Raw genomic sequence first — 24,575 nt, forward strand, 5'->3', positions numbered from 1 at the left:
TGTGGAGAAAAGTTAATCTGCTTACACAGTTCCCGCATCACTAACATATTCAAAATTCCTGATCTGTACAATAAGGCTTTCTCTTTATAAAATCATCCTTTTGGGGCACTATAATTTAAGAGACAAAATGAACGTAGTGAGTTTTTTCACTCATTTCATCTTTATAGCAAGAAAGTTCATGTTTTTTCAGGATAAAGCCAAGTTTAACTTGCAGAGAGGATGACTCAATTTTCATCTGCCCCTAGCTTAGTTTCACTAATCTCCTGGTCATCTCCACTCCAGCTTTTTTTCCCATTGTTAAATACATGTAGATAGATATATAGTACAATATGCAGTACAAAATATGCCAAATTAGTAACTTCGCTGTAATTCTTAAACCAATTGGTGAAGGTAAATTGGCAATAATCAGTCATCAGAAAACCAACTGATTCCAGAAATTTAATTAAACACTTGTCTCTTCAGGTATGAAAGCAGTCTTTTAATTTTTATTATCTTTTTTCCTCCATCCTTCAATCATTATTATATAGGTAATTTACACATATTCAAAGTAAATGAAGAAATAAAAACTTGCTTAAACTTTATCAGTACTATTAACAACAGGCCTAGTTACAGCAGCTGTCTTTACCAAACATTTTGAGTTGAATCCTCCCCTGATATATGAGGCCATTTCCTACCCAAGTGGCAGTTCATTCACCTGAAGAGCTGGATACTAAACACATACACATTAACTGGGAACATTTCTAAAAACTCTTCTCTTAGGCACTGAGCAGATTTTCAAATAATTTCCTGTTGATTTTAACTTGCAATGTTTCAGTAATTTCACTTATGTTCCTTGCAAGAAAGCTTAACTTTTGCATGTCTGCTTATGTGGGAGTCACACTCCCACACATCCAAGCACTTACCTTTGCACAGTTTGTACACTATGCCTCAGATATTAGAAATTGCAGTATCAGGTGCATCACCATGAGCACATTGTTTTGAGGCAGTATTACCAATTCCCTACCAGTACAACCATTATTATGTTTATTATATTATTATTATTATTATTATTATTATTATTACTGTCATTATTATTGCTTTGGAGGAAACTGTTTGTGGCATAATTCCTTGTAGACAACTAACCTGAATTTAAAGCAACTAAGGAAAGGCACCTTGTGGGTCTCAAAATCTCTCTCATAGATAATTCACTAATATCTTCTGATATTCACAAAATAAAATGCTATTCAGAAATTCATATGTCATTTGTTTAAAAAAATGGAAAGCAAACAAAACCCAAAACTATTTAAAAAAACCCAAACCAAACCAAAACCAAACCAAACAAAAACCCAAACAAACAAACATAACAACAACAACAAACGAAATGAACACCCAACCCCCTCCCTCCTCCCCCGCCAAAAAACCCCCACCAAAAATTCCTTCACCATTCTTATCTGCTAGTCTGCCTAGAAAAGATCAAAACTTGGACTCCAAGACGTTACACTTTAGTCTATCAAGGTGCCAAGCAGCAAGAACACCATGCTATTCATTTTATATAATTGGATGGGACCCCTCCCCCCCCACCTTTTAAAATTTTTTTTCCACTCAGTTCTCTCACAGATTTTTAGGCATCTTGCTTTCTCCCCTTTAGTAGACAGCTCTTAATAACATCTCCCATCCCAAACACACAAGCACTTTGAACTCTCTCTCTAATGCCATCTCTCATCTCAACTGAATGACAACTAGGACCTGTGTCAAAATACTACTTTCAAGTAAATTTACAGTATGTGGCTTATGAAAATTGAGTCTTTTCACAATTTACATGCAAACAAGTATTTAAACATTGGGATCTGAAAAATGACAGGGTAGTTTTGAATATCTGATTTTACACAGTTACAGTCTACCTATGATTTCAGCATTTAATCCAAAACCTGAAATGTAAACATTTTACCAAAGTACAAGAAAGTTGCATTCATACAGCAATGTAAAGAGCAAAGCAGTAAACTTCTAATTTTTACTTTGCTGAAAAATATTTAAGACCAAATCCAAAGGAAAATAAAATCCACTGCAAGCCAACTTCATGACAGTCACAAAAGACTTTGCTGCTTATCCCTCAATAAACAGAGAGTATGAAGTCCACATCAGCACATATAGGCTAATGGCAGCCTCCAATCTAATCTAGTCCTTATTATAATACTGCACAGAGATTCAACAGATACTCCTTTAGAAAGGACACAGGCACAAAGAACTCACCCACAATAGACTTATGCTTCCTTTCAAAGGTCTAGAAATGCATAATAAAGAAGAGGTTTTGACCAGGAAGAAGCTTGGCTGGGCCTTGCACGATAGTTAGCCTGCCTTGAGATTTTCCTCACTGAAAGAAAAAAATACGGGGAACGAGAGTGTTACAATGTACAACATTCTGCTTCATTTAGACTTTCACCTTGACTTACAAGGCTGAGTGAAAGCTTTTTTAAAGAGGTTAAGATTTTCTGTGAGCCTTGCTGAGATGTCTATTGAAGAGTGGAGAGTAAAACTGAAGAACGTTCAAAAGGGGCTCCAAAAAGCCTGGGTAGCTTTTCAGTTTTAAAAAAGTTTTGAGGGTGCTGTAACCTTGGAGACTGTTTAAACTACACACGACTAAAATGAAAACTGCTAAAGGTGTGCAGTGAGTGTTAGTGCCTGCAGTGCCTCAGTGACAGAGAGGTGACTGAAGGAGTGAGTTCCTGTACATCGTAGGAGGTGGTGCAGGAGAAAAGTAGGGGACGGATTGCCTAAGGCTTACACAGCCCCAAACTCTTCCTGTCAAGAGGCTGATCACAACACTCAAGGGTGTGCATGGATATGTAATCAGTCGTGCTGTAGTTCGGCACAGAGTAACTTCCCTTTGAGAGCTTTTGTAACTTGACACAGTTTCAGAAAGCAAGCTGGACTCCTTTTGAATAAAACCAAAAGAGAAGATGTGCTCCAGGGTTTCACTTAATACACCTCAGCCACTAATGAATATTCACAGATCCAGAGAAGTGAAACCTCCTGCATACATACAGAACAGACAGCAGGTCCTCACCAGCAACCATGCTGCTTTACAGATTCCCTTCTCTTGGGTCACACTGATAATGTTACTACTCTGGTCTCCCATTGTATTGCACACCATTACATTACACTCAGATGACTCACACTGCACCTTGAGGCTTCAGTGAGACCAAAGCCTTTTAGCCTGCAAGACTAAAATACGTGCCACAAACAACAAAGGTGCTATTGCCCAATGTGCTTCCTGGGTCTGTGAACTGATGGATAAGATTATCTAAAGCATCTGGTGCTAAATTCATACTCCATGCTTCTAGAGGATTCTTGGTACATGCATATATGTGACATACAATTTCTCTGCATAAGGAGAGGCCTTGAACAGTTCTAAATTTATCGAGGATAGCTGCTAGCATGTGTTCTCCTAAAAGCCCTTCGTATTTGCAAAACTTGAGCACAGCTAATATCAGATGAAGAAGCTTTGACTTTATGTAGTGGAACAGAAGCAGGGAATGCATTGCACAATCATTGATTCTTTTTGCCTTCCAGCAGCTTAACTATGATGAAGCACCTTACTGTTCAAATATTTATTTCACAAGACAGATGTATGGAAATGGTGTTAATAGAAGTGATTTGTCTATCCAAGCTCAGACATCACTGCCCGGGGCAGGGGGGTTTCCTTTAAAATAACTTTTCCAGATGGTGGAGCAATTTAATATTTACCCTGCAATCAAGCACCTTAAGAGCTTTCCTTTTTAAGGTGTAGGAGTCCAAACATGAGCCCCCCTTGATTTCTCCTAGTATCAAGGATCCCTGTGGTGATCGAACCTCTGCTGACAGGACAGAATTGCAGAATCACAGAATGGGTCAGATTGGAAGGGACCACAGTGGATCATCTGGTCCAACCTCCTTGCTCAAGCAGGGTCATCCTAGAGCACATGGTACGGGATTGTGTTCAGATGGTTCTCAAAAATCTCCAGTCAGGGAGACTCCACAACCTCTCTGGGCAACCTGTTCCAGTGTGTGGTCACCCGCACAGTAAAGAAGTTCTTCCTCGTATTCAGGTGGAACTTGCTGTGCATCAGTTTCTGTCTGTTTCCTCTTGTCTTACTGCTGGGCACCACCAAGAGGAGCCTGGCTCCATCCTCTTGACGCCCTCCCTTCAGATACTCAGACACTGATGAGCTGCCCTCTCAGTCATGACTTCTTGAGGCTGAACAGGCCCAGCTCCCTGAACCTTTCATTGTTAAGAAAAATGCTCCAGTCCCTTGGCATGATGTCCCAGGGCATCATGCCATATAATGCTGGTACCTAATTTCAACCCAGGGATCAGAAGGCTCCCATTTCACAGGGCTTGTAGGCATTGGAGAGCCCACTTCAAGCAAACGTCTGCGTGGGACGAGTGGAAACACTGAGAAACTTGAAGGTGCCTCAGGGACAGAGAGGGCAGAACAAATGCTCTGCCCGGCGGGGCAGCTGTATGGACACACGTAGGGTAGGATACACGTGGATTATTGACACATGAAGGGTATGGACACACGGAGGGCAGCCCTGCAGTGGCAGGCAGGGCGCACGGCCAGAGCCGCGCCCCCCCCCGGCGGCCTCCCCCGGGCGTCCCCGGCTGCGCTCCCGCCGCCGGGGCGGAGGCACTTGCTGAGCCGGCCCATTGACAGCGCCGGCCGCGGGGGAAGGGTTGCCCGCCCCGGGCGCACACACGAGACACGGCGTTCCTCCGAGAAAGGATATTATAACCCGTAATTGCTGACCCATTGCAGTTCTCGCTTGAAAACCGGCAGGCAGCCGGGTTCTGCAATTAACTCGTGTTCACACTGGCGTCCCTCCGCTCCCTCGGGAACGGCCCGGCCGCGGAGCTGAAGCTCGGGAGCGCGCCGAGCCCGCCCGCCCGGCCGCGGCCGCCGCTGCTGGCCCTGCGGCCCCCCTGCCCCGCGCCGCCGCCGCCGCACCGCGCGGGCCCTGCGCTCCGCTCCGCCCCGGCCGGGGCCGTGGGGGCGCTCGGAGTCCCGCCCGCACGGCGCGCACACACACACAGGGATACACACACACACGCCGGGACACACGGACACACACACACGGTGACACGGGGACACAGACACGGACACAGGCACACGGAAGCGCACCCCGCGCCGCAAATATGGCGCTGGTGCCCTGCCAGGTGCTGCGCGCCGCCATCCTCCTGTCCTATTGCTCCATCCTGTGCAATTACAAGGCCATTGACATGCCCGCGCATCAGACCTATGGAGGCAGCTGGAAATTTCTGACCTTCATAGACCTGGTAAGTGCCCCCGGCGGCGGCCGTGGCCCTGCCCCCTCCCTCGGGCTGCCCGTGGAGCGGCCGCGGCCCGGGCGCACCGCGGCCCCCGGCGCTCGACGGCTTCGCCATGCGGTGACCTTAAAGCGGGGCGGCGACATGTTGGGGCTGCAGGGCCGGCCGTGAGAGGAGCCAGCCGGACACCGCGGAGCCGGGTGGTTGGAACGGAGAGAGGCACGGACAAAGCCGAGCGGCTGCTGCGTGTCAGCAGCCGTGGGGAAGGTGCGCCTGACGGCCTGTTACCCACCCCAGTGCTGATGATGTGTTTCGGCTTTTCTAATGGCCGACAGTGAACACCAGAACCTGCTGGCCCAGCATCTGGCTCCCGTGTGCTGTCAAAATAAAATATATTGCTCCCTTTGGTCCTTCTGAGGAATTCATCCGTGACAGGTTGCAAGTGTGTCAGTGATGAAGAAAGTGCCAGGCAACTCCAACTTGCCAGATCCAGTTAGTTTTGGTTGCAAATCCATAAACGAGTGTATGAAATAAAAGACGTGTCATTTCATCATATTTCTTCGTAAGGGTCCAGATCTGGAAGAGTCACCAGCATGCTGGCCTGCTGGAGAACACCAGGTGCTAGCCAGAGCTATTTTTAATCTGAGCTTCCTAGGCTTGCTGCCTCCGCAACAAGTGTTCCCTTAGTGCAGGTGGGAGGAGAGGGGGCGGGGGGAAGAGAGGAGATGGGAGGAGAAACTTGGTTTCTGGTTCGGAAATATGATAGCCAACTTAAACCTAGTACCTAGATCAAAATATTTTTTTCTTTGTATCCATGATGTAATTAGGTGAGAAACTTTGCGGTTCCAACTCAGTTACTGAAAAGTCCCAAAATGCAAGTATTTCAGTACCTCTCAGAACTTCACTGTAGATTCACAAGTACTGCTGCTATTGCCTACGGACGTGAATTGGCTCAGTAGGTCGAGTTTGTGGGCTTGGAGAGCAAACTCAAACCCTAGTAGCCAAGCAGGTCAAGTGTGGAAATTTCTGTATCAGGATTAAGTTAAGGGTCACTGAGGTCCATATATTATTTGCAGAGAAGAAGCATCAATTGTATTTTTCACTTAGCCAGGATAATTTTTTTTTTGTAGGTGCAAAAATTTGCTGGAGCTCTGAGGATCAACAGCAGTAACTAGTGCTTTTACTGGAACTGTAAATTGGTGTCTTAAAGCTTGATGTTTCTCTGGAGGACAAACTAGAATCTACTTTTTTTTTCCTTTTGGGCTGCTGAACAGTACTGTCTCTTATATTGGTTAATAGAAGTTAGCATAAAATCTGAGTAAGTTAGGGGAGTAGCTGTTGACTTCAATGACAGTTGAACTTGGAGTGAACCAGCTAAAGCTAAAAGCTGATAATCTCTTTGAGTCTCCTTCACCTTTTTCTCTTTTCTCCTAGCCCTGACAGCTGCTTGGGGACTAAGTCAACCAGGGCTGTCACACAGTTTACAAATTTACAAATGTAACTGTGAATGATAGTCATCATTTCCCCAAAAATTATAGCCTTGTCTATGGCAAGTTCACTTGGACTTTTCCATCAAACCATGTACATTGTTCAGGCTACTTCTGTCAGGGCTCAAAAGATCAAGGTAAATATGTAGTGCTTTCTAAAATATCTAGAACAGTTATCAACTGCAGCTAGTAATTTCTGTCCTTTAGCTAATACTTGCCCTGTGTTTCTCACAGTCAAGCCCAGTAGTTGAGAAAAGGTTTAGCAATTTCTTAGTCTTCAATCCTTCGAAATAACACACAATTCAAGGGCTTGAATGCATTTCTCAGTGACTAGCCAGCATGCAGACCTCTCCACTTGCTGACAATATTTCCTTATGTCCAAATGGCCCTGCTACCATCTTATGTAAGCAAATGTATCTTTCTGTTCCCTGGGACAACTGGGAGACTTGACGAAACAAAAACAGTTAGATTCCTGAGGAGGATACCAGGAGGCATGGTTGGAGGATGTTAGGCACATCTCCAAAATCCTGTATCTTGCCTAAGTCTTGCAAATCTCTTCCATAAGTTTCAGTTTGCTCAGCCATGTGCACTGTTCCTGTGTCAGTCACATTCAAAGGCTGTCTAGACAAAATATCATCAATGCCAGAGTCTTGGCAGACGTGTGTTCTTGCTACAGATTGTACCTCCACAAACAGAGATTTCATCTTTGACATCACAGAAGCACGTAGAAGTTCTTTCTGCTTCCAAAAACTGCTACCAGTTTTTGAGAAAGTCAGTTTATGACTTGAATCTGAAAAGTAATTTGAAATTTTTTCCATCTGTCCGTTTGTAAAGGGATGTTCTTTCCAGTCTCAGCATCCATAAATCTCTTGGAGTTTTAAGTAGCTGGCTTTGCGAGGTGCTGTGGGAAATGATTTACAGTTATTCGCAGGTAATACCCTTTTGAATTGAATTATGAAAATCTAGTAGTTTGGACTCTAAAACACAGGACAGTAAAACATTGTAAGTGTATGCAATGTTTTGAACAGTAGACTTTGAGCCCTCACACTGTTCACGGAAGTTGAGCATTATGAGGAAGTTGTTTAATACAAATGTAATGTGCTGGTCCATCCAAAGTATTTTGGATGTTCATATCTAAGTAATGTTTTGGATGCCAGTGCTCATTCTTAATCCTTGAATTAGGAAAGAAGACAAGTGCAACCGATGAGTTATTTTAACTGCTGTTATTCTGATGACTTACTAGGTTTTTTTGCACTTGCAAATGTGGTGGCAACATTCCCTACAACACCTGTGTCAGTGGAATATTTTTCTGGTTTATGAAGCAATGCACAGGCAGTATGTTTTGACATTACACTCAAGATGCTTCTGACTGTTGCAACTAATAGTAGTATCTCCACTTCAGACTTTCATCTTGGTATAGAGAGGTGGCAGATACTTACCCTCCTTATTCAAAAGCTGGTAAAGATACCTGACTAGTACCTGTGTATTACAAAGCCCACACAGAAAAGAAAGCAGTGTCTTCTTTCTCATGTATAGAGTGTAAAACCAAGGTATGAAGAGGTAAAGAGTTGCTGCCAAAATCAGTCGGTGGGGCCCAGCAAATGGAATTATGGAACTGAATATTCAGGCTAGTTCAAAACTACCTGCTGCTTTCATTTAAACTCAAAACACAAACCAGGCCTCGAGGTTAGTTCCTGTGAAAACAGCAAAGAATTGGATTCAGATGGGATATTTCAAGAGATGGGCCTAAAATTCCTTGTATAGCTGCCTTTGTTTAACTCAGATTCACCATTTTGTGCTTTAATAGTAGGATGCTGCAGGACAGCACTGTCCTGTGCCACATCCCATAAATTCATTGTTGAGCCTTATAGCTGAAAGTTAAGGTAGGCCAGAATTTATGCCAGCAAACGTGATTCTTTGCAACAAGTTTGTCAGCTATGTAAATCCCTCAGAAATTTTCCTTACTTGGTTCTGTAGGTACTTGAAGTAGCTGGGTTAAAGGTTATAGTTCTTGGTTGCAAGACAACTAGGTCATCCTGCATACACTGCAATCACACACTTGCCTTTATAAATGCACATTTGTTGAGGAATCCATTGCACCAACTTGTTTAAAAGTTGCTATCGCATTTTATTCGTCAGTTTCTCTTGGATCTCTTACTGTTGGTGGGAGAGGAGGCAAAAACAAATAGAATTTGTCTTCTGGAATAAAGTGGAGCCTGTGGGTGCCAAAAGAAGACCATATCTACTTTTTGTGTTTGGGTTGTGTGCAATAATTAGCAGGAAAGTAACTTCGAGTTAAAATAAGTATGTACCTCCTTAGTAAGGGATGTGCTGGTCTAAATGGCTTGTAGTTTTCATTGTGCAGTTTCTCTGGAAACGTTATTCCTCAAAGAAAGTAGAGTAAACCAAGATATTAGTGCACATGTATTAACAAATTTATGGGGGTTTGGTTTTGTATTTTATAATCCTAAGGTCTCTCTGATAGGCTGCACAGAGACAAAAAGCAAGGCCAGATTTTTGGAAGCAGTCTCAAGTGTTGTGTTTTATGATTAATGGTTATAAAATTAGTGGTCCCATTTTGAATATCAGAATATTAACGTGGGTATTCCTGTGACTTGATTCAGGGCAGCCAAACCTAGAGAGGAACAGATTTTGCTCATATATAAATCTGCCTGATGTTATAAACTTGTTATTCTCTTGAAAGAAATAGCAGGATGTCTGTGTGAACTTTTATCATTGTCTGGCAGATTGTGTTCTACAAAAAACAGGTATGTGCTCTGTTCCCAGCACATATTTTTTGCCAGTAAACGCTGTAATTTTTTTGCAGAAAACACATTAAGATTTAGTTTGATTAAGTTCGAATAAGTTATCCGAGCTTAGTTCCTTGTCTTTGAAACTTTCAGAGGGCCATGTTATCAACAGGACTAGAAACTCAAGTTGTTAGACTTACAATTTATTTATTTATTTAGTGTATTAGTTATTAAATTATGTGGGATGCAGTTACTAGACAACATAAAAAGGTATCAACTTAACAAAGCACTGTGAAAAATTTTTGGTGATTTGTACCCAATTTGGATTTAGTCAAGCTGATAGGAAATAAAATGACCAGAAAATACTAGAGGCCAAAAGTTTCAGAATTAAGGAATAATAAACTGCACCATTGGTGTATTATCTGAAATGGAGCAAGTTTCACTGCTAGCTATATGGGTTACACTTGCCATAAGCAGAGGACAAAAGTGAAAAGAGATCCCACACTCTATGGAATATAACAACAACTCTTTTACAGTATTTCCTTTAGTAAAATAAATTTCACCTTCTGCTTTCCTTTTTCATCATCTGTAAAGTTACCCTGATACTCAAGTGCTTTATGGCTTCTGAGTGAAAAGATTACAGAAGTGTAAAATATTACTATGCATTATTCCCAGCGGTAATTTATCATCATATCTAAATATCTTTGTGGTCTTACTATACCAGAGAACACAGTCAATGGAGAATTTATCAGTTTACATAGAGAGGGATTGCTTTTTTAGGAATAACGAGGTGAGGTTTCTTAATGATGCTTAATGTATTTGAGAGAAAAGGCAACAATATACATAGCAGAGCCTTTTAAATGTTTCAGAGCTTTTTTTTTTTTACTCTCAGGCTGTAAACATGTCTGGGGAACAGTAATGCATAGTGCTGTCGATGCAGTAATAAAAATATAATAGTATCACCCTTTTTTTATTCATAGACCCGTGTTTTCCATTTGCTTTTGGTAGCACTATTACAAATTGAGTGGAATTTTCAGCACTACATGGAAGTGTTCCGTTTTCACATTGCATTAGTCTGCCTTTATTTTACAATTGTACTTAAGTATGATGTATATTTAATTTGGGAATTCTCAGGGAAGTTATGGCTGTCTTGAACTATTTGTGTTGGCAATGGGGTTGGCAGCATAAAGCAGGAGAATGGAAGAGAGAAAAAATTGGGATCACTTTCTATGATGATAGATTTAACTAATGTCAATAATATTATTTTAGAACTTGGAGTAGGTAAGTGGTACGTAACAGTGCTGTATTTTACACCAGTGTACAGCCTGTAGAGTTTTGCCAGAACAGTTTCAAATGATGACAACTTAAAGAAATTGGTTTAGTAGTCTTTCTGTTGCCCTTTGAAAAACATCCTATTTACTTAAGTTGTATTACAGTTGAATTATTTTCTTTCAAATTTTATTACAGTGGTAAGGGTAATTCAGATAATCTTATATGCCTTCATATGGCAAAATTGTTTTAAACAATTCGTTTAAACAAGGACAACACATCTAGTGTTCTATGTTAGTGTTCTTTGCTGAAGTTATTTGGGTTCTGAGCTGTCCTAATCCATTGTGAATATGAGTATATAAAAATTATTTAATCAATGTATTTTTGACCTTATATTTGTGTTATGTTAATGCAGCCATGTGAGTTCATACAAGAAATAAATTCTGGAAGATTGACCTCCTTGAGTTGTAGTAAAGATCTATATAACCTATCAAATAATATTATTTACCAGTATAGAAAATTGCAAATGTAGTGTTTTAAATTAAATATATTTGTAATAAAAATCAAATTCTGCTTGATTCTTTGCAGTTACATGAATCTTAGGATATACAAAGACTTGTAGGGTAGATGTCCATGTGGGTAGTTACTTGTTTTGTCCTTAGGCTGAAAAACAAGAAAAAGAAACTTGATTATCTGAAAAGTGTGAAACCCTCACATGATAAAAATATTTTATTATTGGTGTGGTGGAAATCTCAAATGTGCTAATATGCCACTGTACAACAAAATTGAAGTTGATCTAAAAGTAAAAAAAAAAACCAAAAACCCACAACCTTTATGAAATTACAAAACCCTCACATTCCACAGATATAAGTTTGCAGATTTGAATAAAGTAAAACCACAATAGAATGTAATTAAAAAAAACAGGCCATTCTGCCATGTATTGAACACAATATATTAGATTCATTGTGAAGGATTATGCTGAGTGTGTATATATATCTGAACAAACCAATAAAAACAATCTTAGATTCGTTCCATTAGATGAAGTATTTTCTGTGCTGCAACCTTCCATATCTAATAATAGGTTATGTGAGTGCCTGCATATCCTAATGCAATATTTAGAAAACATTTTTCTAATTGTGCTACTTTAATATAGACTCTGATATTGGGAGAAGCTCAGCGTGGGTGGAGAATTCCTTGTCATTTGGAGTTCTAATTGCTAATGCAATTCCAGACAGTAAATGTAAAAAGATCACCACCAGTGAGGGGTTTGTATGCTTTCTGCAGAATTCAGGAGTGAAATAAGTATTGGTGTATAAGAAAGTTCATATTGGATATTTCTGTACTTGAAATAAAAGTGATGTTACTGCTTGCAAAACACTCATGCAAAACATCAAACTCCTTTCAGTGTAGGTTTTTGGGGGATGGGGTTTAAGTATTTGAGTTTGAGGCCTAGTCTTCTCATCTTTATGTTCTGGTATATTTAGTATTTAGATACATGGATATATATATATATATATATATATATATATATATATGGCATATAAGGTAGAAACAAAATTGACAATTGACTTACTTTGTAGACCAGCTCTTTGAATGGGTGAATATGAAAAGCTTTCATCCTTCCAGTGAAAGCTTTTCCAAATTTTGTCTTATTTACCAGCATTTATTTGTATAATTACATCTTCCCCGTACTGTATTTTCCAAGGCTCTGAATTTGTTGCTAGTCTTCAAAGCCTTGCAGGCTTTGTTCCATTACTCTTACTATGTATAATGCAAGATTTTTTCAACTCAGCATAGTTAAATATGCTGCCACTGACAAAGCTGGGTTTAACTTCAGTGGATGGAAAAGTTAACCCAAGTCTGAAGCAAACAAAATCTGTTGGAAGCTAAAGTAAAACTTCCAGACTTTTCAGACAGGAAGAAACTAAAGTAAATTAAAATTTATAAGCATGTTTTGGTGAGACTTAAAAACAAGCCCCTTTCCCAATTAGAACTGTGATTAAGCTTTTTCTTTTTTTTTTAATATTGCAAAGTTGCTTTTATATTGAAAATTGTGGGGATTCTGTTGGTTGAAAACAGGCTAAACTTATGTGAAATGTTAGGGGAAGATAATTGATTTTCTGAAATTACTAATTTTCATTTGTATGAAGGCTCCTTCTGGCAACTTAGCTAAATCCATGCAATTTTCCCTTGAGAATTTGAAAGTAACATTTGAATGCCTCTAGTTGCATTCCCTGAACATCTTGTCTTGCCACTGCCCTTGCAAGCATCCAGTTTACAGTAGGTTTTCCAAACAAATATGCCAAAAGGCGCAATTATGTAATAATTTCCACTTAGATCTGTGTGTAGCTGACATGGTTCAGGTATTTTTGCCACAGTTGTCTGTCAGGTTAGTTGTTTTAAAATGCATGAGGACTCTGCAGTGTAGCTTAAAACAAAACTAGTACTGCTGCATTTTTCCTAGCTGAATATTAGGTGTCCTGGTAGAGTAGAATGTTCAGGAGAGCAGGATGTAAAATCCCTCACTGATTCTTTGCTTACTTGTAAAGCAACGCACGAGCAGTGGTGTGTTTTTGCTATTAATTAGTCTAAGTGAAACAATTTAAGAGGCTGAATCTTAACTCTACAAATGCTGCTAGACTCTTCAGACTGTTTGAGCTGCTTGTGCAGGGAGGGACCTAGCTGAGAATTTAAAGGGATTGATTGGCTCATTTTTCATTTCAGGCAGTGCTGTCTGTATTTGTGTAATTTTTTAAACCTAGTGGTTTGTGTACCTGAGGGTAAATTTACTTTTTTCTTCCCTATATTTGCATATCTTTTGTCATGTGTCTTGAAGCCTTCTGATCCTGGCAGCACATAAGTAACAAATCATTATTTATTATTACTGCTAATATTATTAGAATTCAGTAGGAGTGGGAGTTCCACATGCAAAGCACAGGTTGGCATATGTTCCTAAATGTACTTGATCAGATGCAAGAGGAAGAAAAAGAAACTGCTGACTTTAAATGCTGCTCTATGAGTTAGAAAATGCAAGAATACAAAAGGGATGTTCTCCCCTGTGAGGTGCTTAACAAGTTTGTGCCTGAAGTGGTGGAAGCATTTCATACTGCTGATTTTGGGGCAAGTGGCTGATCCTGAGGCACTGCAGTGGGGCCCTTGACCGTAGAGAAGACACAAGTCATTTATGGCCAGGCTTGCGCAGGCTCAGCTGTGTAAAGAAAGGAAGTAGGGAAGTGAGAGATAAAAGGAATCATACATGACAGCACTTTGTACCTGGGGCGTGTAGGTGACAGAGTGCACCACGCTGACCAGTCTTGTGTTGTGACAAGCAGGTATTTAGGTATTTGCTGTCTATGAGGACAAAGTGAGGGGAAAGCAAGGGGTGGAGATACAGGGTGGCTGGTATTTCTTGGCTAAACCAGCATATGTTAGCTCCCTCAGACTTTCCTCCTTTCCTTTTCCTCTCTGTCATTTCTTCCTCCCACACACCCACACAGTCTCCCCACACAACCCCCCTGGCTGGGGACACTGGTGCCAGAGCACCACTTCCCTGCGCATACGTGTTTGGCTTAGCACACTCTGCTCAGCGCAGGGTGCTTGCAAAGCTTGTCCCTAGTTAGAAGCCATATGCACTGACAGATGCAGAGGTCCCCATTTGCTGTTCACTTAAGCTTACAAACAAATTGAGACTCCATGCTGTGAAAACTTTCTTAACCTGGGTTTACTTGTTCTATCTATGTTCCAAGGACTGTAGACAACAATTGTCTGCATTCCAGTGCAGTCCCAGGAAGTGAGTCCCAAGAACGCGTGAGTCACAATGGAAACCTCTGCTGTGTGGAACTGAACGGCAGTTCTGTACTTTTAAACTGAACATTCAGGAGGCTGAAAGGGATTTCGGGTTTTTGGGTGTGGATATACATCTTTGTGTACATTTGATATAATAGTTATTTACTTATGCTGCACATTATTTGAAAATACCAACCTGTTCGTAAGAACTGCTCTGTTCCATAGCCTCTCCATACGCTGTGAATATCTCAGAGTAAATTAGTCTGCTACTACTGAAGTCAGTTTAGGTGACCAATTAATGAACCATGGGTCAAAGATTACAGTGAGTCAAGATGCTGTTCAAGTTTTTCAGTGTCAGCTGTAGAGGACAGGAGAGAGTAGACAGCTTTTGGGTCAGCTGTCTCATGACCTACCATGGCTAGAAAGGGATATTCCTGTATTTATCAAGGATGTTTCTAATTCCAATACATTATTATAGAAGATTAGCATTCAAATCTCCTTGACTCATTGCCAGTATAATTTCAGAAGCTAGACACCTCTGGTTTTCCATAGATTGTATTCTATGTTATTAAGTCATATGTCATTTCAGGCATATGTCATTTCCTTTTCTCGTGGTTCGGGGCAGAAGCTACTTACAATTATTACCAAATATTACCAAAATAATTCAAAGCTGTTTTGTTCCTTATTAATTACAAGGCTGAGTTCAAATGACAAGATGTTTTTTATGACATTTTAGAAATGCATTTTAGAAAAGGGTGGAGGGACCTCTTGTTACTTTGAGGATTTGGGCCAGTGGGATCTGAACTTCTTGATTTTAAAATTCAACCTGCAACATAAAAGCAAATATGAATGTTCCTGAGGGTGTGCAAGGGATGACTCTGTTCATCCACTGCTGGCTTTGTCAGTGAAAGTGCTGCCACTTTGCCGTGATCCATTTGTCCCCCTTATCACCCAGACAGGCTCTCAGTTACAAGTTGCTGTCAGCTTTAAGTGTATTTTCTACCTTTTTTTTTTCCTTATAGGAATCCCCCTGTTTGATATCTCTGTCCCTGTTCTAATATATTCTAACCCAACAGAGTCTCCTTGATCTTTCAGCTCTGCTCCACAGTTCCAATTGCACAACCAGTCCTCTTCCAGAAGCCTGTGTTTTCCTGTCAAGTGCTGCTTTTCTTACCCACCTACTCCTTACACTCCTTCCCCACCATTCACACATACTGTCTTTCCCCCCAGTGCATTCACTTTCATGTATTCTTCTGCATCTTCACCCTGTCTTTCCCAAATACCAGACCTACTCAGTGTCATTCATTCTCTTGTGTTTTTAAAGCAGCTTGTATAGACCCAAACCAATAAAAAATAAGCCATCTTCCATTAGAAAAACTCGATCTTAGTGTGGTGTGGCCTTAAATAAACTAGTTTGGAAATTATGCTGTTACATAAGACTCTTAGCTTTGCTTTCTGTTTTTGAACAAGTTTTTAAGCATCCTGGTTACAGGAAAAAAAAAGCCTGTAAGTGTTAAGCATAATGGATCATGATCCTAATGTTTATTATGGTGTTAAAATCTTGTCATTTCTTGGTAGTCCGCCATTCAATTTTTTTATGATAAAATTTCCAATTCAGAAGCAGGTCCTTGATAGAAACTAATGTTTAACATGAAAAATCAAAATTATGTACAGAATCAGCAATCAGTATTTATTCAGACATTTTCCATCTTTTTTTTTAATGTACTTGTTTTAAATGAGATACTGAATTTATTTAAATTGTATTTTATATTTCCTAATAGGAAAACCTGTCTTTTAACAATCGTTGTGAGGTTTGAAATCTACTACTTTCAGTGAGATGAACAAAAATATTTTTGAACATTGCTTAGCTTGTCAGCTATTACTGGTATTAATAGAAGAAGCTTCTTTTTTTTCACGTGAACATATATAAGTTCTTATGCCTTGTTTGTGGGTGTGAACTTTGGTTGTACGCAGACACACCTGGTGCAATTTACGAGTAAGGAAAGAGAGAAATATACATTTCACAGTGGTAACTTTCTCCTCAAACCCACATGAAAACATACTCATTTTTGTTAGGGGTTACTGGATACAGATGAGCCTGCTATGGCTCCACTCCCCCATGTCGAACCACAAGCAAGACTGAACACCTGCCCAGTGGACGCATACAAAGGCAGAAGTGTAAAATCATGTTGCCTCTAATCCAGGTCAATACAAATAAAATTCTGATTGGACTAGGTGGTTTAGAGTCAGTATCTTTTAAGATATGTCAGCCAGGATGTCAAGTGATGTTTGGAACAAGGAGTGCTCAACATATGACCCACCTAGAGTCTGTATCCTGCCTAGTTAGCCTTCCTGTGCTGAACACAGGGCTGGGCAGCAGTCAGAGTGCTATGTTATGATGGGAGCACTTTGGTCTTGATGCCACTTCTGTCAGAGAGTCCAGCCCTACCACGGGGTTTGACCTGTGTGGCACGTCACTGGAGCCATTGTTCACAACTACCTCATGATAAAATGTCACAGGAGGTCTGTGCATCTCGCAAAGGTCTAGATCTACAGAGATATTTTGATATTACTTCTAACAGCTGTTGGGAAGGCAGCAAAGATCTTGATCTACAGGGGTATTTTGATGTTACTTTTGACAGATAATGGGAAGATATTCTCTCTGTATTATTCACATGTGTTCTGCCTAGTTTGGACAGGAGTTGAGGTCAGACTCCCAGTTCTGGGTGATACAAAGCATCCACATATGCATGTGACTTAGAAATATGTGATTTTTCAGCAAATTGCAAGATAAGACAAAAAATATTGAAGGAGGTTTTTTCTGTATTTTTTTTAATGACTCTTCTGGTATGATTTTAAATTTAGAAATTACATATTTGTTACAGATGGGAAGAAAAAAATAAATCTCACAATTTCTTATGAGAAAAAGATTTGGAAAAAGTATTTCAAATTTATGGTTTCAGTGCATTTGAACTGATGAAGTGAAAACAAGACATTTGATTGTCTTCATTAAAATACTCAGACAAAACTGTGTTGCAAAGGAATCAGCCATTGCAGTGAGCAATTGTTATTCAGAAATATTTTGTCAGCACTATTAATTGAAAATGTGTTAAATTTTCCTTTAGCAAGGGACAGATCGATGTAACAAGAGGACCATAACCCTGAAAGTTGTGGCTTAATCATAAATACTACCTTATTTCATAGGAATTGTACCTGTGCTGTGTGAGATGGTCAATGCAAACCTAAATTTGAAATACGAAAGTGAGAGTCAGAGGTGGATGTGATAAATCCAAGCCCAGAAAATAACTGAACAAATGTTTAACCTTTCTTCTTTTTTTCTTTTAAGTATGTACAGCTTGATTACAGGGATTAATAAGTATTTTGAAGAAGGAACCAAAAGATAATAGTATGGTACAAGAGAAGGTAATTTCTGGCCAGTCTTTCCCTCATAGACCTTGTACTTTGCTTGTCTTGTTTCTTGTGCTAAGTGAATGTGACCAAACAGTATTTGCCAGACAAAGAACTGTAGTGATGGAGGCAAACATGTTTTATAAGATACCTATTTGCATGGTGTGCCTGTATCTCAGGGTGTATTTTCAAACAAGGTCTCTTTGGCTAGGCTGTGGTGCAGACAGCCTTGAGCTCTCATTCTGAATCACTCCAGTGTCTTCATGCTGGTCTCAAGTGTATATATCTAGTGTGAGAGAAGACATATCCTTGATACTCAGAATTCCATAGAGTAAACTGACCTTTTTAAAGGACTCGTTTTAAGCCAGGTAGATGGGATTCAGCATTCTGAATCAGACCTGGAACAGACCCATCTTTTATTAATATAATGTCTTCTGATTTACTGCAGGAAGACACTGAAATGATTAAGTGTACCAGCAGTCTGCATAAAATGCCTAGGTGACCTCTGAAGCACTATGATAAATATCAAAGAAAAAATTTTAAACCTGTATGATCAGCTTAAGGAAAATTAAGGCCATATCTCAGTTTGTTGGAAATGTTCTTAAAGTAGGAAGACAGGTAGTGCCTGCAGAGTGGCAGAAGATCTAGGTCATATCTTTTTCCATAAGACCTAAAGTGAATAAGTATGCTGCGTGGAAAGTATCTTTCCACTGGAGTTTGCTTTGCAGTTTTTCTCCTTGGTGGTCTTCCCAAAGGAAAGCATTGGTAAATAGTATAAACAGCTGATTGACCGTTCTAAATGATCAATCTTCTCTGTTTTCTTTAGGGATGCTTACATGTGTACGATCTCCTTTGTTCTCCTTATTCCGAGAAAGAAGCAGTACACACACAGATATGGATCTTCTGAAAAAAATTAACATCTTCTGATAGCAAGTGTCTTACTAAAATTCCTTTGTAGTGCCGTTGCACCTTTTATTACAAGATCTCAAAGCACTTAAGAAATATTTGCCAACTAAGCCTCACATCTCTCTGCAGAAAAGTGTGATTTGAACCAAATGCAAGCCCAGCAGGTGAGACACTGCAATTGGCTGGACATATAGTCATTAAAATCCTTTAGGAATTACCTTAGTTGTGTAATCTGTATATTTAAACATTGTTAATCTCAGGTGGTTCAGGAGGTGATGTGGGGCAGAGGCTGCCCACAGATTACTCCTATTCAGTCTGAGGGGTTTTTTGCAGGGTGGGGCTGGAGGGGAGACTGGCTGTTCAGCTCTGCCCAGACTGTTAAGCATCACCTCCAGTCTGCCCTGTCTCACCTGGTGACTCATTTGCTGCTGCTGTTCACAAAGATATGGGAAATGTGTGGACCTTGCCCTCAGGCGTGAATGAACCCAGATGCTACCCCCTTGGTGGAGGAGGAGCAACTCCTAACTCCACTTTGGCTCCACCTTCTTCTGCTGTCCGAGATAAGAACCACAGCCTGGGATAGCTTTGGCCCTTCTCGGTCTTGCAAGAGGCACTGTCCTCAGCCTACCCAGCCAGCCACTGCAGAACAAGAGGTGGGGGGAGGCAGGGTGCATGTTTACATGCTGGATGTAGGCAAGTGCATTTGATGGTACAGGAAGGGTGATCTGAGTACAGGCTGCTGAGGGATAAAGGAAGAGACACAGCTATTTAAATGGTAGAATGTAGGCTGTTGCTGTGGGTGCAGAGTGGGTGATTGCTGCAGCAGCACTTCAAGAGGCATAGCTCCAGTAGGTCATGTTGACCTTAGGAGAAAAAAGATGAGGCCGTAGACTGGAGATCTGCCTATGTGCATGCCGAGTTCAGGACATCCTCAGTCTGCAACAGCTGTTGGAATTATGGACATATTTCTGGACAGAAGGAGGTGTACCTGCACTGTGTAGCATATGTGGCATAAATGAAGAATCTCTGGGAAATGTTGAACCTGCTGGGTGTATACTGTGAAGTTAATCCCTGTGTGAACAGTAGGTGTTTATGCAGAAGAACCAGGCATTCAGCAGCCTGGACAAGTACCACAAATCCTCCCATGCTGCCTGAAGACAATTTCTAGCTGGAAGGAGGGAAAAATGAATGTAGGGTAGCTCTAACCTACACGGTGAACATGTAGGTTAGCATGGAGGCTTCCACCCACATGACCTACTTGTGGAACAGCTTCTTTTCTGAAATAAGCAGTGCGATATCATCCATGCCGGTTTGAGTAGGACGTGTATTTCTGTTGGCTGGAAGAAAGGAAGGTACAGTTGTCAAGCCCAGATGGAAGCTTTGAAATATGCATGATAGTGGCAGCTGTGTGTGGGAAGAATGAGTTAAGTGTGTTGAGGAGGAGGAGGCTTGTTTACTGTGCTACTGTCTTCTTGTAGCTGCAGAGTTGAATGAGGAGAGAAATGTGGAATGTGTTTCATGTCCGTGGATTATTGCTTCACTGTGCTGGACAGTTTTTTTTCTCCCAATACTCATTATTTGTTTGAAAACTCATAAAGGATCAGTGATTTGCAGTGAAGGAGATTGCAAAGACATATCATTAGTATTTTGACAGTCCTGGATCCTCATGGATCAAGTATCTGCTTTCCTGATCTGGGCACTTCTGCCTGCAAGATCCATCTTGAAAGCGGGGCTGAGGCAGCTGTGTGCATGCTTTGGAGAGGAATGCATTGTCTTCACAGCATTTCTGATCTTGAATTCTGTGTGTGCCCTTATTTATTAGTGTATTTTGTAGTCCGTGGTTATGTAAATACTTAAGCCTATGTACCACTGGCATTTGTGTGTCAGGGCTGTGTTTTGTTGCTGCTGTAGTCACTGGCTGGCAGTGATGCCCAGGGGTGGCTGCAGGTGAGACCTGGCTGAAGGCAGTGGTGTGCAGCTCACCCTCTTCCTCATGGTGAAACAGGGGCAGTCGGGGACAGGTTGCTGAGGCCTCCCAGTCAAGCCCTGCCTACAGGCAGCCTGCTGCTCAGTTCCTGGGTGCCTGCCTTCCTCTCCCTGCTTGGAAAGGCAGCCTGTGGTGCTGAGCTAGAGCAGCCTGTGAGGAGAGCCAGCTTTCATAGCTGTGGAGTGCACCACCTCTTTTCAGGACAAAAGGCAATGCCAATCCTAGCCGAAAGGTTTCGTGATTCGTAAGAGAGACTATATGTATATGTACTTATAAAAGAGAGGAGGATGTGCCATACACAACAGAAAGTATTGCATTTATGTAGTGAAGTGGATAGTGTCAAGTTAATTCACAACCTCCTTTGGGTTTTATGTTTTCTTTAGATTTATGTTTATGGCTTTCAGCCATCTCATTAACTAACACTTTTCTGTGGGGGGAGTAAGGGTTTATGGCTTATTCTTTTTCTCCCAAGAATGTTTCTAAGCATGTTTTATTATGTGTACATTTTTTGCATTCCCATCCCAGAGCTTGAAATCAGTATTTTCTGAATAATTCCCTAGTATCTCTTTGAGCTATGAAGCCTGAAAAACTCCTTGACTTAATTAAAGTAAATGGTCTAAAAAAAAATTCTGAAGATCTAAAGTTTTCTTTTAGAAGAATATCAAAAAGGCATGAACCCTAATAACTTCTAGAATCAGAGAGTCAGTTTTGGTGTCAGGTGTTTTACTCTGTGCTAGTGCTTGGTTTGTCCTGTGCTATCCTAAGAGCCTTTGCTCTTACACTCAGATAAGGTGTATCTGCCTCCACAGTTAAACGTATGCCAGTTAAACGGAGTGGATGACTTCCAGATACACCTGATTTTGAGAGTGGCTGCCATTTTAATCTGTAATCATATGACAGTGACTTCCAAATTTTTATCAGTTGAAAGTCTACTGATAAATCTGATTTGAGCTTTAAGCTTACAGCTATCAGGTTTCCATTATAAACATCCTTCCTTCCCTCTTCATTTTCTTGTGGGTCTGTGAACAAACTGTGCTTCAGACCTTTGTCATACATGAGGTATGCCCAAGTATTTTATAAAGAGCCACAGCCACAAAGGGAAGCAATATTGATATTTATCCTTGATATGACTTTACCACAGCTTTATTTTTCTCACCTCAACTGTGACATGGACAACAGTGTAAAGAGCCAAAGTTAGAGGTCATCAAATGTTTCATATGGCCAGTTCTCAGGAAATTGCATAAGTCTCTAAAATCCAGTTTTCTTGAAGTCATAAAAGGCACTGAATTGATCAAAGTGTAGAACCATCAAAAAGTGAAATTTACAAGTGTTTGTGTTGGACAAACACAACATCTTCACAACACTTCAAACAGAAGATGTTGCTGCAAATGGAGTGTGAAAAAATTACCTGCTTAATTAGTAGTAAGCAATCATGGCAGCAAAAGAATTCTAGGTGTTTATATTCTATTAATCATAGTCCAGATTTGCTTCTAACAATTTTACTTTGAAAATTAGGCTTGTTTTTATTATTGTCCTACTCTTTTCCAAATGAGGATGTAACTTTGTTACTGCTTGAATTTCTATGCATTCTTCATCCAGTTTTAAGGCCTCTAGCTTGCATCCTGTGTTGCCATTTACATCTTAGCAATATGAGTACACATCGTTATCATCTGATATTGCTCATATCTTGTCTTCACTTTGTATGGAGACATAGAGGAGATTGAAGGTTCAAGCCATAGCCTTTATCCAGCCTTGGTCTAATTTTCTTTCTTCCATGAAGCAGATACCATTTAGAAATACCTGTTTAATCTGTTAAACAGGCAAACTGAAGCACTCATTTAAATTTTTGCACTCCTTATCAAAATACTTTGAATTTTTTTTTTCCGTGATAGAATTATCATATGGGCATTGCTTTATCAGCAAGAGAAAGATGTAAATGGTGTTTATTTAGAAGTGTGCATGTCTATATTTAAGTATGAGCATTCAAAGATGTCTATAGGAGAGGGAGATAATCAAATCCTGAAGAATTTCTACCAGCTGTCTTCTGTCAAGGTCAAAAGGATGATTTAATGAGTCCTGATCAGTCAAGAGTTTTGACTGTCTTCTTCGAGAGTGTCCTGAGCTTTTAGATGTCATCACAGGGAGTAAATTCTCTGAGCTTCAGTTTATCTCTAAAATTGACAATAAAGTTAGCTGTTGTTACTTCCCTGGATGATGTCTTCAGGTAAAATATGATTTTCTACTGCTTTGTACCTTGAGCTATGAATTCTCATAGATTTCCTTTTCAGTTTCTTTTAAAGTCCTGCCTGTAAATGTTAAATGGTTGTAGAGACTCTGCTGAAATACTAGCTGTAATTTTTCTTCACAGTTTCTTCAAATAAATCAGTAATACAATATTTTTTAACTACATTAGAGAATATTTGTTGCTTTAATATGTAGGCTATTTTATCAAATGTTCTGAACATCAAGGAAAAAATTAATAAAGAAGAACAAAACAGCAGCCTAATCCTACCTGACAGTATGGAGAGGAATCGGTTATGGTCCTTCAGTGCAGCTTATCTGAAAGTCCTTCATGTAGACATTTCCTATGCTTTCATGCCTCCTATGCTTAAGAAAATGAGGTTTTTTCAGGAACTTTGCTGCAGTTAAAGTTCAGTAACCACCAGCAGTAGTGGAGTACTGTCATGATTTAACCCTGGCCTGCAACAGAGCACCACGCAGCCCTCGCTCATCCCCCTGTGGTGGGATGGGGGTGAGAATCAGGAGTGTAGAAGTGAGAAAACCTGTGGGTTGAGGTAAAGGCAGTTCAATAGGAAAAGCAAAAGCCATGCATACAGGCAGAGCAAAACAAGGAGTTTGTTTGCCACTTCGCCTGGACAGGCAGGTGTTCAGCCATCTTCAGGAAAGCAGGGCTCTGGCAGACATCATGGTTACTTGGGAAGACAAACACCATCACTCCGAACATCCCCCTCTTCCTTCTTCCCTCTGCTTTATATAATGAACATGATCCCATATGCTATGGACTGTCCCTTTGGTCTCTTGGGATCAGCTGTCCAAGCTGTGTCCCCTCCCAACTTCTTGTTCACCCCCAGCCTCCTCACTGTGGGGGCAGTGTGAGAGGCAGGAGAAGACTGGATTTGGTGCAAGCACTGCTCAGCAATAATCAAAACATCTATTTTCAACACTTTTCAGCACTAATCTAAAACATAGTCCCATATTACCTACTATGAAGGTAATTTACTTTACCCCATCCAAAATCAGCACAAATAGAAAGCTCAAAGAATGTTGCATACGTGTGAGATCCATCCAGAATGTACTACAGGGCCAAATAAAGGAGAAAGACTCCCCCAAACATGGTTGATTCTTGTTTGTGGAGTATATGTAGGCCATTTAGAGCTGAACTTGCTGTAAGAGGAAAGGTAGCAACAGTCCTCCTACCACAGTCTCTTTGTTCTTGTTCTCTCTTCTGGCTGAATTTAACTCTTCAGACTGAAAGAAATGTAATTATTGTGCCCTAAACAGGCATTAAGAATCAGGGTTCTAGCTCTAGTTTTCAGGACGAATGGTAGGCTCCTTCTGAGAAGTGTGCATGCCCAAGGTATTAAGCTGGAAGACTCCAATATCCCGGGATAAACTGAAGGTTTGGGTTCAGTTGTTATCAGCAGTGGAGGAAATAACTTTGGTTACATCTCTATCTT

The 24,575-nt window shown here is 40.6% G+C and overlaps 1 protein-coding gene across 4 annotated transcripts in view; it reads left to right on the forward strand.

Moving 5' to 3' along the window:
- The first annotated feature begins 4,998 nt into the window (after positions 1-4,998).
- The window catches only part of AIG1 (androgen induced 1), a 133,307-nt gene continuing 113,730 nt past the window's right edge, over positions 4,999-24,575 (forward strand). For 3 of the 4 annotated variants that reach the window (XR_014227343.1, XM_082302729.1, XM_082302730.1), the window contains exon 1: positions 4,999-5,293. Coding sequence is in view for 3 of the 4 variants with exons in the window: in XM_082302729.1 (XP_082158855.1) it covers positions 5,153-5,293 (141 nt within the window). In the remaining variant the exon portion in view is untranslated. Of the gene's footprint in view, positions 5,294-5,443; positions 5,682-24,575 lie in introns of those variants that run through there. The other variant, XM_082302731.1, reaches the window with a different exon arrangement.

Source organism: Coloeus monedula, assembly GCF_965178545.1.
Source record: "Coloeus monedula genome assembly, chromosome: 2".
Taxonomy (NCBI): domain Eukaryota; kingdom Metazoa; phylum Chordata; class Aves; order Passeriformes; family Corvidae; genus Coloeus; species Coloeus monedula.